The sequence below is a fragment of the Tasmannia lanceolata genome, unplaced genomic scaffold, assembly GCF_043159265.1.
Source record: "Tasmannia lanceolata isolate RefF3 unplaced genomic scaffold, GAP_Taslan_0.1 ptg000006l, whole genome shotgun sequence".
NCBI lineage: Eukaryota > Viridiplantae > Streptophyta > Magnoliopsida > Canellales > Winteraceae > Tasmannia > Tasmannia lanceolata.
The window spans coordinates 21,539,253-21,555,438 of NW_027518683.1; the positions used below are offsets into that span (position 1 = coordinate 21,539,253).

A 16,186-nucleotide genomic window follows, 5' to 3' on the forward strand; every position below is an offset into this window, starting at 1 on the left:
CCCTAAAAAAATATGCTCTGTATACCATGGATAACCAGAAATGAATGGGTTCGTGCCTGATTACGAATGGAGAAGGTCTGAAGAGCGCCTCCAATTCGTCCGAGTGCAAGCACTTGGTCTCTTATGCCATTTATTATTAAATCCAAAGAATTTTGGGTAAAAATCATATGAAATAGGAACAATTTTCAGGAATCGTCTACCTAAGCATGCATTTCCTGAGGTAAAGAAATAAGCATACACAAAATGAAATGAAAAATGTGTCACCTAAGCAAAGCTAGGTTATGAGTGACATGCCTAATGGGAGTCTAAGATCTGGTGGACATACACATGCAGGCTACAGCTAAAGGTATAGTATCAGTACAAGAAAGTAAGAAAACACATCAAAACATAAAACACAAATCAATCCTATATACGACAGGACAAGACAAATCCTAACTCTAATGCGACTTGACTCGGACCAAGATGGCCATCCATCCCAGCTGCTCTACGTATCCCGGCCTCGGGAAGAATCGGAGTCAACGTAGTTCGATGTCCTATTCTAACTACGATGCCTAACCATCTAGAACCGCTATCCTAGACTCGATCCACTAGACTCGACTGATTTTTAAAGCTTTTTGAACGATTGCTTAAATTCAAGTGAATTATAATTTTTAGGACTCTCTATATGCCCTAACTAATGCAAGTTGGTTAGCCTTAAACTAATGCAGGTGAGCCCTACATCATATGTGTAACTAGGCTGTGCATCCTAAAGAAAACCACGGGCTGACTATATGCTTCCTAGTCTAGCCATCGGTTAGACTAAATGTCTAACCGATCGACTCGAGGCCTCCTAACTCTAGGGACACTCACACGACAGGACACACCATATCAATACAAATCAAGACAGCCTCCTAACTCTAAAACACCCTAAACAGCTAGGACATACTCCTAACTCTAGGGGAAAATCTTTTTGAAAAGGTTTTGAAGAATTTTATATTTTTTGAAGGTTTAACAAATTTATTTTTAAAGGTTTGGCTGGACCTGGGATGTGAATCCCAAGCTGCACTACGTACCCTGTGGAAGGGATCAAGCCAACGTAGTTCGAAACAGATTTCCTAACTACTTCTAATGACTCAAGATTTTTGAGATTTTTGGTTTTTCAGATGTTTTTTGTTGTTTTTAAGTGTTTTTGACTCAAGGGGGACAAATCCTATCATCATAAGGGGAGGACAAACTCCCGATATCCCGCAAAGGTTGGACAGCATCCTATGCTTTGCGGGGGAAAAGAACAGAAACATAGCTCTGCAGGGGTTAGACAACATCCTATACCTTGCAGGAGCGGATAGAAAAACATGATACGATGAGAAGTTGGATAATATCCTAACCCCTATGATGATAGAATTTGATTCCTGAACAAGAGAACTGACTCTCTAGACTAAGGACGGATTCCTATGCTAGCGGACTATCAAACTAAGATAAAGCTCAACAAGTAATAAGGAAAAAGAGACTTTGTGCATATTTGGCAAAAGTAAAACAACCAGCCGGGCCGGACAGCTACCTAGCCCTAGGGTGCAACAAATGTGCAACCCAATACCCATAAGGGTAAGGGGTATGTTGCCAAGCCGAGTAGGATGTTCTCCCAAAAACCAAATGATGCACAAAGAAGAGGTTTAGAAAGAAAAATGAGATTGGGTGAGACTCCTAAACAAAACGATGAGCTCCAAGAGAGGTGCTGATGAGACACAGCATTTCTCCTAAGGATAGACTCACTAATGAGACAAAGCTTGTCTCTAAAGGATACAACTTTCTCTGTCTAAGACATAGCCTGTCTCCCTGAGAGGGCTCTAGAGAACTCTTTCATTGCCCTTGCAATGAATGGATTTCTAATTTCTAGGGGATACACACCATAAAGACTTGGACAAGTCTTTAAATAAATGAGAGGGGTGCTACTTGGACTAAGCGAGTCTCCTAAGGATAGGCTTAGGCTAGCGCCTTCATCGCCCTTGCAACGAGAGGGGATTCTAATATCAAAGAATTTTAACAGAAATCTATAAGACTGTGTTAGTCTATCAAAAAGAGAAGAAAAGGCTACCAGATAATCGCAAATTTTATTCTAAGAATAAATCAAGTGCTAAGCAAAAAAAAAAATATACAATCTAATAGCAATTATAAAATGATAAATAACATTAATTAGTCCAGACCAGCCGCTGGATAGCCTAATAAAGTAAAAACAATATCAAACACTTCAAAACCAACCACAAACCCCAATACGGGGACTCCAATGAAATCAGATGATGCCAAAGTAATCATCCGATATCAAATACACATGATAATATTTCTAATCCCGCCTTGAGATCAGACAGTACTCATGTCGATAATATCGAATAGAGTAGTTACCTGATCTCCTTCTTCCTATTAAACAATTTATTTAAATAAAAAGGAATGAATATAATAAGCTTTGAGATAATCTTACCTGAACGATCCACTTATCTTCAGAATCTAACTCAAAACTTAAGATAAAAGAAAAGTAATAAATTCTCAATATTTTATACAAATGACCTCCATTTCAGAATATCGAAATAACAAGCAAATGATACAGAACCTTGCAGTTTAAGGATAACCCCATTAATATGCTTGAAAATTCTTTCGTAAAGTTATATAAAAAAAAATGCTATTATCAAACCAGGAAGTGCCAAAGAGGAAGTGAAATCAGCACAACCACTGTTAGGTGTTTTCTATAAAACAAATTATTTTTCATTCATCTGAAGCATGTAGGGCTGAAATGAGGGATGTCCATTAGCAAAAATAAATAAAAAATGGTTGCTACAATCACAACTAAGAGGGCTGTTATTATCAAAATGACATGAGGGCTTTCCATATCAAAAATGAAAAGCTCACAAAACCATAGACCAAATGACTAGTATCAAAGCAAATAAATTTAGAACAAGACATATTTTCAATTGACAATTACCTTACTATGCATAATTTTCATATCAAATGCAAGATCATAATCCCCTTTTAAAACTTATGCTATCAGGGAAACAGATACTATAATTTTACCAATAATTAACAGACAACCTCTAACTTAATCACCACTATAATGATGACAGAAATTCCTCCTTCTATCACAGAAAGTCAAAAACAAGACCACAGTTAAGAGAGAATATTCTCTACCTGGTTTAGAGATCAATCCTTTGGAGGTGCGGTTATCATACAAGAGCTCTTAATTCTATTACCAAAAAGGAAGAGTAGATCCATAGTAAAGTCAATGGGAATAGGCAAGCAGTCACTATCATAAGAGTTGAATTTTGTGTCTATGTATATGATTTGGACATAAAGAAATAAAAAAAACTCCATAGTAACCCGGGTAGGCATAAAACAGAATATTTTGCAATCTGTCCTTTCTGTGATCCAATCAAGATTAATTCATCTTCATCTTAACAACTCCAAGAGTGACAACAATGATAGAATGGTTGCCATTATCAGAAAAATTTAAGGGGTTACAAATATCATAGTGAAAATGGCCACAATTATCAAAGTGTGAGGGCTGTACATATCAAGCAACTGTGAGGGGTGACAAGGATGGTTACAATAATGGTTGTCTTAGATAGGTTAGGGAACTAGAACATGGTCAAAGAAGAAACAGGGTTAGGAATCCAACTGTGTAGTAAAAGGCACAATGATATTTATACAAAATGATAAGGTCAAGAAATCTGCTTGTATAGATTTTTTTTTTTAAAAAAAATAATAATATTCTAGTGTGGAATACGAAGCAAACTCCTGACCCAACTGTTGTTCGTTAAAATAATAGTCATATATGCAGGTGCATAGTGACCATGGGATAAATATTAAACTAAAAAAAAATAAGAAATATCCATATCTAAGCAAATAAACCTACACGACCATAGAACATGATTGGGTTGACACCTGTTTTCCAAAGAAAAGATATTAAAATATATATATATAAACTATAAACAGAAATGAATGAATTTTATGGCTAAGTAGTGGCTAAGAATGGTGATTATAATCTATACACTAATGAGAACATAATAATGTTGCAATTAGCCACAAAGGCATCCACTCACTTACAGACTTGTTGATGGCATCAAACAAAGCAAAGAGAATAAGCAAAATACGTATCAAAAGGTGATCAGACCTAGACAATCCCTATCTTCTCAACCTCTCAGTAACTATATCACTAGATTCTAATCAATTACAATACTCTGTTTTTTTTATCATATAAAGGATCATCAATTGAGTTCACAACTGTGAGCTATGTTCATAAATCAGCTGAGAGAGTAAAAAAAACAAGTTAAATTTGTATCGTTACTAAAGTTCAGAATCAAATTACAACACATAATACTGATTTTCTACTTATTCACAATCCAATCACAACTGCAGCATTGTACTTCTTAAGATCAAAATAAATTTGTAAAATTAAACAGCAACTCCTTTTTTTTTTACTACTCATCCAGAAATCATGTCAAATGCAACACAGATCTTCATCGATCAAAGCAAAATAACACATGGAAACTTCATTCACAAACTCAGAACAACAACTCCTCATCAATTCAAACAACATAACATGTAAAAAAACTCACACAGCAGAGTAATCAAAAATTACCTGAGCGTATTAGTGAGGAATTAACCAAATAGCTTATAATCAAAGCTCAAAGAAACTTGCCGAAAATCCAATCTCACTAGTAAAGCCTCACGATGCCAGATCTTGCAATTGCTCTTCTTAGAATATTAAGAACTTCCTTGTATTCCTCCAAATGAAGAACTGATAGTGAAATTCCAAAGGAAAAACTAAAATCCAGAAATTTGCTGAAGCTGATGCCAATAATTCTACAGATTCTGCCCTTCTTTTCTTCGGAGATAAACACTGGTAGATCTCAAGTTCTGAAGATCGGAGAAGATGAATCTGCCGGAAAATCTACCGGATTTTGGCCGGAGAAGACAAGAACAATCTAAGCCGTTGATGAAATTTAAATGAGAAATGAGCCTCTAATGAAGCAAGGAGAATCATAAGCAAACTGACGAAAAGGCCGGCCGGAGATTAACTTGAGCAAACCCGGAATCTCATCAGAGAAGAAAGGATCGAAGGGGAAAAGTTAGGGTTTGAAGAATTTGGAGATTTCTAATGAAGAAAAATGACAGATCTATCTAATACAAGAAGAAACAAAGTTGACCGACACTCAAACTTGCCGGAGAAAACAAATCGGCCGGAAAACCTGTCTGAATCTATTAGACCTACTTGGAGAAGAAGGATCGGCCGGAGTTTTAGTCGGAATCAGAGCTTGCACATGAGGAAAATAAAATGACTGAAATGAGAATCCGACCGGAAAAGCTAACGGAGTTGGCCGGAGAAGATGAGAATTTAGGGTTTGAATGCGAGATCTAGTTTCTCTTTCTTGTTTCTCAGAGCTTCTCTCTCTAAAAATTCGTTCGAAAAATTAGCTCCCCCAGCAAATGAGACCCAAGCTCTCTATTTATAGCCTTTTTCAGTAATTTTCGAACCCCAAATATACTCAGGACAGCCCCCTCTGAGCATTATTCTAACTTGTTTTGATTTCAAATAGGGTGGTCCGCAAGAAAAGCTTTAGTGAAAAATAAGGATAAATTCGTGCCTCTCTGGTTACCCAGGGACACCCTCCTGCAGCAAATTACCCACGTTTTACTCCCACCAGGTCACCCTCTGACCAGGATAATGCACACCCCTTCTGCGACATTAAATTTAACAACGCTTCCTACGCCTCTCGTTGACGAAGCAGAAACCGTCGGATTTCGACGAAATTTTAAAGGGACCTAAATGGATCTCCAACCTACTTGAGGGACGGATTTGGGTCACCAGATCATAGATTTACTTGGGTTTTTCACAAACACATCGAACTAGGGTCCGGTCAAAATGAGGTGTCTACAGATGCCCCTCTTTGGCAAAGCGTGCTTGTCGTGCGCATGCCAAAGCTGAACAGGCAACACATTTTGGCCGGCCCAAAATTCCAACCAAATTTACAACATTGGGAGATAGCTTATCACCGACTCTTAACATGATAACCACAGCATCTAAAATGACATAGTCTCTCTCTAATAATGATTCCACAATCAAATCAATTAACAATGACTTTTATGAACGCCAACATGTACAAAACATCCATTTTTTTTTACTGGTAAGTCAAAAGTCTGGTAAAACACAAAATGAATCACTTAAAAGAACAGAATCACCACTACAAGCACACACTTGTATCGATGAATAAGGATTTTTGCTGACAATCAGACCAAATATCGCTCAGTCAATTACCAAAAATGATATCATTAAAAGGAATGAGCAAGTCTTAACGATCAGACCAAATAGTACTTGGTCAATCGTTAAAACTAACTCAAAACAAAAGGGCGATAACTACACAGACCATTGCTAAAAATCCGTCTGTTTAGCCATCCAGATAATCCTGACTCCTCTCTTTCAAGGTAGCGGGTCATCCAAGATTGATATGGTCTTGCGAAAAGGGTTCCATATAAATCCACGCAGATATACCTGACTCCCAATCTCAGTAGATAGCGGTACATTGCGAAGTGACAATTAGACAGGCCAAAATTTGGCATTTCACTGCTAAATGTCACGGGCGAAGAAGAAAAGACCAGACTCCAAATATACGGAGCTCAATTTCACTGGTAGTTTCTTACTTCTAAAAAACTCTTCATGAGTAAAGAAAATTCCAGACTCCAAACATACGGAGCTGCTTCACTGGAAATTCCTTTAAGAAGAAATCATTTTCAAATGATGAGAGAAATTACCAGACTCCAAATCATAGAGCCATTGGAGAAAATATATACAACATGATGAAAGAAAATACCAAACTCCAAAACACGGAGCCATTGGCGATTTCTTTTTGAAACTTTCTCAAATGGTGAGAGAAAAGAACCAAACTCCAAATCACTGAGCCATTGGCAATATATATATATTTTTAAAACCTTTCAAATGGTGAAAGAAAAGACCAATCGCCAAATCACGGAGCCATTGGTGAAAATATTTTTTAAACTTTTCAAATTGTGAAAGAAAAGACCAATCTCCAAATCACGGAGCCATTGGCGAAAACATTTACAAAATGATATAAGAAAATGCCAAACTCCAAATCACGGAGCCATTGGCGAAAACACATTTTTAAATCTTTCAAATGATAAAAGAAAAGACCAATCTCCAAATTACGGAGCCATTGGCAAACATTTATAAGATGATAAAAGAAAAAATGCCAAACTCCAAATCACGGAGCCATTGGCAAAAATAAAATTCATTGAAATGATTGAAGAAACGACCAACTTTGATCGATTTCACCAGATGAATAAATCATTTTTGCCTGAGAATGATTGAAAATGCACGATCTGTGCTGATGACAAAACTCAAGCAAGGATGAAGAAATTTTCGAGTATTGATCCTTAAAATAATGGAAAAGAAGTCTGCTGGAATTTTGAAAATTGCAGGAATGAATTCTAGACTCCGCTGGGAGTAAAGATTTTCTGAAAACTTGACTCAGAAAGAAAACAATTTGATTGAAGAGCTTGAACCAGAAGAATGTATTCAAGTTCCTCTATTCTTTATTTGATGAGAATTGCCATCTCAAATATCATTGTTTGATTGATATCTTTTATGACGCAAGTCATAAAAGATGCTCCTAGTATGATTATTTCCATGACAAAATTCATTGGAGAGCAACAATAAAGGGATCAAAAGGATAAGCAGAAAGCTTTCATTAATAAACTCTTGGGATTACAAAGTTTTTCTCATGAACACTTGGATTTACAAAATTTTCTCATGTACAAGAAACTGGTTTTGCTCAGAAACTTTCTTCATCTCTGCCAACCACTGATACTTCAGACGGGTTTTAAGAGCCTGCCACATTCTGAATTCTGCTTTGCTTTACATTATAAACAAGAGGCACGGATTCTCTTCTTTCCCTCCCTTTTACCACCTCGGCTTTGGGAGGACATTGACTAAACAAGACCTCAAAACTTGATCTCAACTCGACAAAATAAAGATTTTGACAAACGACAAACGAGGACTTTGACAAAAACACAAGACATGAACACTAAGAGAGACCGAATCTGCTTCTTAGCCTGATAAAATATTTCAAGATGGTAAAAGTCTACCACTCTTAGATTCTTTTGGTTACCGTGTTTAAAGGTGTTTCATTCCTTTTTTCGGTATTTCTGTCATGGTTATTATCCCTTTAGATTGCTTAGTTTCAATCTCCTTAACTCAAAAAGTACCAAAGGAAGTTTTGCTGGTGCTTACTCAAACATTAGAGTGATGCCAAAGAAAATGAAAGTCTAACTGACTCTTCAAAGCTCTGTCCTCTCTGCATGAAGTCACTGCCATGACCAAATCGCCTTTCTAGGTTTTCGATTTAGCGGACCGTATGCCTTATATTTTGCCCGGACTGTCTGCCCTTGCAGATTTTCCATCTAGCAGGCTCAGCACCTTGATTTTTGCCTAAGCCGCCCTTTCGGGTTTTCAACTTAGCGAGTGAATGACCCTAACTTTTGCCTAGACTGCCCTTGCGGGTTTTCAGTCTAGCGGGTCTAAGACTCCATCATTTTTTCATTTTTTCTGTTTCTCTACAAACCTGGGCCTAAAATACACCAGAAAGACTTTAAGGTAGGCTTAGATTCAAGCAGGATAAACCTTGGTTTGATTGCATGTATTTTAAACCGAATCTGGACCTTCCAGACTGCCTACGTATCCTTGAAGAAATGGGAATCAGGTTTGCGTAGTTCGCCCATTTGGTGTTTCAAAAATTTTTATTTTCAAAATGCTACGAAAGATATGACCGATCCTGAATTAATCAGGCTACCTACGTATCCTTAAAAAGGGATCAGGTCATAATGTAGTTCAAGTTCAATATCTTTTATGACGCAAGTCATAAAAGATGCCCCTGGTTTGAGTTTGTCAAAGAAATGGAGTATTATTTTTTTATTGGCCCAAAGGGTTTGCAAATGGTTTTAAACATATAGGTTGTTGGCTCAAAGCTCAAATCGATCAAAGATGGCTTTCTGGTGTAATTAAGCATAATACTTCTTTAATTGATCCAGGTTTGTAGGTTCATTTATTTTTTCTCCACTTTCATCGAGGAGTCTTACGGCTTTTCCAGGCAAGACTTCATCAACAATGTAAGGACCAGACCAATTTGGCCTGAACTTCCCTCTGGGATCAAACACCGGTGCCCTGTAAGACTTCAAGACGAGATCTCCTGGTTTCAGGTCTCGGACCTTGACTTTCTTGTTAAAGGCTCTTTCGATTCTCCTTTGATATCCTTGGATGTGATACAAGGCTCTCAACCTCTTTTCGTCAATCATCTGCAATTCCTGGTATCTAGCTCTTGCCCACTCAGACTCTGACAGATTCGCTTCCATCATAACTCTTAGGGACGGGATTCTCACTTCAACAGGGAGGACTGCTCCCATTCCATACACTAGAGAATATGGAGTTACACCTGTAGAGGATCTTATCGATGTCCGATAAGCCCACAAGGCATAAGGGAGTTTATTCGACCAGTCTTTATAAGTCTCAGTCATCTTACTGATAATGACTTTGATATTCTTGTTCGCTGCCTCTACAGCACCATTTGTTTGAGGTCTGTAAGGAGATGACTTGTGATGTCTTATCTTGAATTCTTCACACAGGTGCAACACCTCTTTCTTGAATTGCGACCCATTATCTGAAATCAACTCATGAGGTATTCCGTATCTGCAAATAATGTTGGTGCGGATAAACTTCGCAACTGTATTCGAAGTGATGGAAGCATACGAAGCGGCTTCAATCCATTTCGTAAAATAGTCAATCGCGACAAGAATGTATTCATGCCCGCTTGAAGACCTCGGATAAACTTTTCCAATGATATCAATCCCCCATACTGAAAATGGCCACGGCGAAGTCAAAGAATGCAATTCTGACGGAGGAACATGAATAAGATTCGCATAAACTTGGCACTTATGGCATTTCTTCACAAAGGCAAAGCAATCTGCTTCCATTGTGAGCCAATAAAATCCAAGTCTTAAAATTTTTCTAGATAACATCTTGCCATTCATATGCGGTCCACAAACTCCCTCATGAGTCTGTTCAATAAGCTCCACAGCTTTGTCTTCATCAACACATAAGAGTTGGATTCCGTCAAAAGATCGCCTATACAGCTCTTCACCACAAATGATGAAGTTGGTAGCTAGCCTCTGAAGAGTTTTCCTCTCTTTGCTTGAAGCGTCAGGAGGGTGACCCTTGCCAGAAATAAAGTTCTTGATATCCGTATACCAGGGTTTCCCATCCGGACATCTTGCCAATATTTCTATCGCATTCACATGCGCAGGAGCCCACTGCAATCTGACAGCTAACGGCTGAACCTCCATAGTTGCAGAGATGTCTAGCATCGAAGCCAAAGTTGCTAAAGCATCAGCAAAATGGTTCCTGGTTCTAGACAAGTGAGTAAAAGTGATATTCTTGAATTTTTTAACCAAAGATTCTAAATATGCGTTATAAGGGATCAATTTATCCTCCCGAGTTTTCCATTGTCCGTTGGTTTGACAAATAATGAGCATTGAGTCCCCAAACACATCTATGTCTTGAATTTGAAGAGCTAAAGCTGCCTCGAGTCCTGCTATACAAGCTTCATATTCTGCCATGTTGTTCGTGCACTCAAACTGCAACTTAATGGATAAAGGGATATACTCTTTCTTTGGAGATATCAACACTGCACCCACTCCTCGACCTTGGTTATTGACTGCTCCGTCAAAATACATCAACCATTTGGTACTTGGAGTTTCTTCTTCAATATCCATTATTTCTTCATCAGGAAACTCAGTTTTCAGGAAAACATTCTCCTCTGTAGGAGAATCAGCCAGCTGCTCAGCTATAACCCGTCCTTTGATGAACTTCTGAGTGACATAAATGATGTCAAACTCAGATAACAATAACAACCACCTTGCGGTTCTTCCAGTAAGGGCGGGTTTCTCAAACAAGTACTTCAACGGATCCATCCGTGAAAGTAAAAGAACCTTGTTTGACAACAAATAGTGTCTAAGCCTTTGAGTAGCCCAAACCAATGCTAGACAAGTTTTCTCCAAAACAGAGTACTTTATCTCATATTCCAACATCTTCTTACTGATATAATAGATAGGCTTTTCTCGCTTAGACTCTGGATCTTTCTGAGCAAGCATACAACCCATTGCAGTGTTTGTAATCGACAAATACATCAACAAAGGTTGGCCCTGAATGACGGGTGATAGAACAGGAGGCAAAGATAAGCATTGCTTAACCTTTTCAAACGCTTCCTGACATTCATCATTCCACTTCTTCGAAGAATTCTTCTTCAAAAGCTTGAAAATTGGTTCACATGTCATAGTCAAATGAGATATGAACCTTCTCAAGTATTGAACTTTCCCAAGAAAACCTCTGATCTGCTTTTCTGTCTTAGGCGGTTCCATTTCCTGGATTGCCTTGATCTTTTGAGGATCCACCTCAATTCCCCTTTCACTGACCATAAATCCAAGGAGTTTTCCTGATGTAACTCCAAATACACACTTGTTTGGATTCAGGCGAAGCTGATATTTCCTGATTCTTTCAAAGAATTTTCTCAAGGCAACTGTATGCTCTGGTCTAGTCTTTGCTTTAACGATCATGTCATCTACATAGACTTCGACTTCTTTGTGAATCATATCATGAAGAAGAGTAGTTGCAGCTCTCTGGTAAGTGGCACCAGCATTCTTTAAACCAAACGGCATTACTCTGTAGCAGTATGTACCCCACTGAGTAATGAATGCTGTTTTCATCATGTCCTCAGGTGCCATCTTGATCTGGTTATATCCCGAGAACCCATCCATAAAGGATAAGAGAGCATGCCCAGCAGTATTATCTACCAAGAGATCAATGTTTGGCAATGGGAAATCATCTTTTGGACTTGCTTTGTTCAGGTCCCGAAAATCAACGCACATTCGAACCTTCCCATCCTTTTTGGGCACTGGTACTACATTAGCGAGCCACTCGGGATATTCAACCACTTGGATGAATTTCACCTCTAGAAGTTTCTTGACTTCTTCATAAACTTTCAACTCCCATTCTGTCTTGAGTTTTCGGAGTTTCTGCTTCTTTGGCTTGATGCCAGGGATTAATGGTAATCGATGCTGAACAATCTCCTCATTCAATCCCGGCATGTCATCGTAAGACCAAGCGAAAACCTCCTTGAACTCTTTAAGTAAGGCGATTAATTCTTCGCGCTCTTCAGGAGATAAAGTTTTGCCAATCTTTATTTCTCGAATCAAAGTTTCATCACCTATATTCACGGTTTCAACTTCCTCTTCGAGTGGTTTTGCTCGGCGACTCCCCTCCTGTTGAATCAGATGTTTGATTTCAGGGGGAGGTTCGTCGGCATCCTCATCAGAGGGGGAGTCTTGATTATTATTATTATTATCAGGTTTTAAAGCAGATTCAGTAGAAGAAATTGAAACAGGAAAGTACAATGAAGAGTCCTTTATTTCATTGAAAGATGAATTGAATACATCAGATGATGAATAGCCCACATCAGGCTTTACAGACTCTGGAATTGTATTTACAAACTTAGAAACAGACATGTTGACATCAGTGTCAACATACTCAGAAATATGTACATGATAAGCATCAAGTACATCAGTAGAAATATCTTCAAACTCGACCTCACTAGCAAGAGACACATCACCGACTCCAAGGGTTGACTTGACCTCTACAGTACCTGCATCAAAAGAAGAGTTAGAAATGACAGACTCTGTATCTGACTCGGAAACAGACTCATACTTAGACCTTACTAACTCTTTTGAAGAATTATGACCATACTGAAAGGTAACCTGAGGTAGGACCTGAGAGGTCCAGTTAGTCAAAGGTCCCTCCGCCGAGGTGATAAGATGTGCCGGGTTCAGAATTACTGTGCTCCTGTCAATAACAGCTACCATCTGTGACCCATCCTCAAAAAGTGAGTTCAGAAATTCTGGCACCATACAGTCAGCCCAATCGGTCTTTGACTCTATCTCTGCGATCTGTACACTTATTAACTCATTTTTTGGTAGCTCGAGGTCAAAGAAAATTTCAAACCCTGGCAACCTTTGCCCAGTCGACTCATCAACCCAAGCCTCAGCGAAACCACAGAATGGAACATCTGCTCCCTCCTTGCGAAAATGACCATTCATTGTCAAATTCAGAGGTCCCATAGGCAAGTCTAAACCACGGCGACGACACTCGGCCCACTTCAGCATATAACGCTTCATCTCTATGATCTCCTTCTTGGTGGGTTCGTATCCTAACCCAAACAGGCCATTGAAGGTCTTGAGCATTGGGAACTCAATCATACCTTGATGATATTTGCCCAACCCGGCACCAGGCATATATCCTTGCTTGCGAATTATCTTGACAACTTTGGAATTGGTACTACTTAGGAAGAAGATCTCTTCATTCATCGCCTCTTCCATAGTGATAGCGGTCACCTCCAGAGAAAAGCCGGTTAAGCTTATATCGTCTGTTTTGTCAACAACCAACTCCTGAGAAATTTGGCCTATTTCCAAATCAGGGTCGCCTTTCACAGTAACCACCCTGTTATTTCGAACAAATTTCAACTTCTGATGCAGCGTGGATGGTATAACCCCAACCCTGTGCAACCATGGGCGACCAAGCAGCAACAAGAAGGATGCCTTGATATCGAGGACTTGAAATTCTATTTCAAATTCCTCACCTCCTATTTGGATTTCAGTGACCAAAGTCCCGATGACATCACGACGGGTTCCATCGTATGCTAGAATGCCTTGCTCAGAGGGGACAAAATTCTCCGGTCCGAATCCAAGGGTAGTTGCCGTGCTCAATGGGCAAACATTCAGAGCAGACCCATTGTCTACTAATACCTCAGGAACTTTCTTCTTATTACAAATTAAAGTGATTTTGAGAGGTTTAGTATGGTCTTTACCCTCAGGAGGAAGGTCTTCATCTGTGAAGGATAAAACCTTAGATGTTCTGGCCGGAGTGACCAGGCTCACCAACTCATCAGGTGTAACATCAATAGATACTTGTGCAGCATTTAACTCCTTGAGTATTACTTTCCTGTGCTTGGAAGAAGACATAAGTAGGCCCCATATGGAAATATTCGCTTGGGTCTTCCTCAACTGTTTTAACAGATTATCATCCTCCTCTTCTGTAACGGGCCTATTCAACCTCGGATTTCCTGCAGCCCTTGCTATTTCTGCTGGATTCTCTGCACTCAACTCTGGAGGCTTGAATACACGACCACCCCTTGTGACGTGCTGAAGCTCATCACATTGGTCATCAAGGAACAACAAATCATCATCCTCGATTCTCAGTACATATGGTGTTTTGTTCCTCTGCTCTTCTTCAACATCTTCACAATGAAGTATATAAGATCTAGAAGAAGACTCTGCAAAATCATCATCAGCCAGGGAAAGGACATAAGGCTTTTCCCTCGCCAATTCTTCGATCTCCTCATCATCCAACCTCAGCACATAGGGTTTATCGGATGTTATAGCACAAATGAGATTTGAAGGGTCAAGAAGAGGTTCATTGACAAAAATAGCATTGACGACAGGCGGAGGAATAGCACGATGATTTGGGAGGGGGTTTTGAGTAGTACTTGGTCGCTCCACTTCCAAATCTTTATTATCTATCATTTTTTGAATAGCATACTTCAAAGCCAGGCATCTTTCTGTCAAATGACCCGAATTCCGATGATATTCACAGTATTGATCTAATCTCCAATATTTAGGCAATGGATCTGGTACGGGCCTGATATCAGGAAGCTTTATCTTCTTATCCCTAATTAGTTTCTTCAAAATAACAGGGTAGGGATAAGGAAGCGGATCAAATTGCTTAGGCGCCTGTCTCTCTGCCGGTCTTGACACCTCAGTTACTGCTCTTGCCACTGGTCTGACATAGTTTACACTATTCACCTCTTTCTGTATAACCATTGGCCGCTTGCCCTCTCTGACTTCGGATGACGATGGTCTAGCCCTTAGACCTTTGCCGATGGCATCCTCAGTTTGGGTTCCCGTCTGAATCAAATGATCGAAATTAGGATAATGCTGGGGCGCCATGAAATGGAAATATTGAGTGGACAGACTCTTGACCACCAATTTTATCTGATCCTTTTCTGATAACCTTTGATTTAACTGAGCAGATTTGCGCCTCCAGCGCCTGATAAATGAGGTAAAGGTCTCTTGAGGACCTTGCTTCAACTGTTTGAGGTCCCTCTTTGTGACCTCTATCCCCTCCTCCATTGAAAATTGTTCAATAAGCTGGTCAGAGATATCTTCCATGGTCCTGACCTCATCTGGTTTCAGTCTTAGGAACCATTTCTTTGCTATCCCTATCAGAGAAATAGGAAATAGCTGGGCCATCTGTTCATGATTCAGGCCATATTGCTGTGAGAGGATAATAAACCACCTTACATGGTTCCGAGGACATCCAGTCCCGTCATACTTATCGTAATCTGGGACTTTGAAATTATGTGGTAAAACCACTGCAGAGGACATCATCAATTCGGAGACGTCAAATTTTTTCGGTCCCTGGACTTTCATGTGCTCCATCTCTTGAGCCAACTTCCCGAACTTCTTAGACATCTCTCTCTCAAATTTCTCATACATTTCTTTCTCCTTATTGATCCTAGGGATACAATACTCTTCAGCGTATTGTCCATCATCCATATCAACTTCTAATGGCGAGATAGTGGGTCTATTCAACTCTGGAGATGCAACACGAGGAGGTTGATGAAACGTTGGTCCTCCTTTTGAAGCAGAAGCCTTATCACTAATCTGGGTCTTCATGTGAGTCATTTCTTCCTTCATACTTGCCATGTCACGAGTAAGGCCTATTAACATCTCCTGGATAGCTATCATAGGATTAGCGGGATCTGCCATTGAGACTGGGGTGGGTTGGATGGGCGAGAGTATTTCTTGAAAATGAGACACAGGTAATGCTGGAGAAGTAAATGAAACAGGCGACAAAGATTGTCTACTCAGCCTGGAATCAGAAGACTGACGGGACCAGGTTGGTTTTGGAAAGGTAATTTTCTTTGGAGCAATGGTTGCTCAGTCAAGAATCCTGAGAAGAAATATGAACACTAGATTAAAAATTTGATAATTGAGATAAACTATTCTCACCAAATAATGACAAGAGAAACAGAAAACACACTTTCAT

At 39.3% G+C, this 16,186-nt stretch overlaps 1 protein-coding gene across 1 annotated transcript in view; it reads right to left on the reverse strand.

The window, feature by feature from the left end:
• LOC143878831 (uncharacterized) overlaps positions 1 to 16,186 on the reverse strand; it is a 32,816-nt gene that overhangs the window by 1,920 nt on the left and 14,710 nt on the right. The window contains exons 2-5 of the mRNA XM_077381056.1: positions 12,825 to 16,090; positions 12,520 to 12,728; positions 10,667 to 10,899; positions 10,327 to 10,438 (exon numbers count right to left, since the gene is read on the reverse strand). Coding sequence (XP_077237171.1) covers positions 10,327 to 10,438; positions 10,667 to 10,899; positions 12,520 to 12,728; positions 12,825 to 15,906 — 3,636 coding nt within the window. The 5' untranslated portion in view covers positions 15,907 to 16,090. The remainder of the gene's footprint in view (positions 1 to 10,326; positions 10,439 to 10,666; positions 10,900 to 12,519; positions 12,729 to 12,824; positions 16,091 to 16,186) is intronic.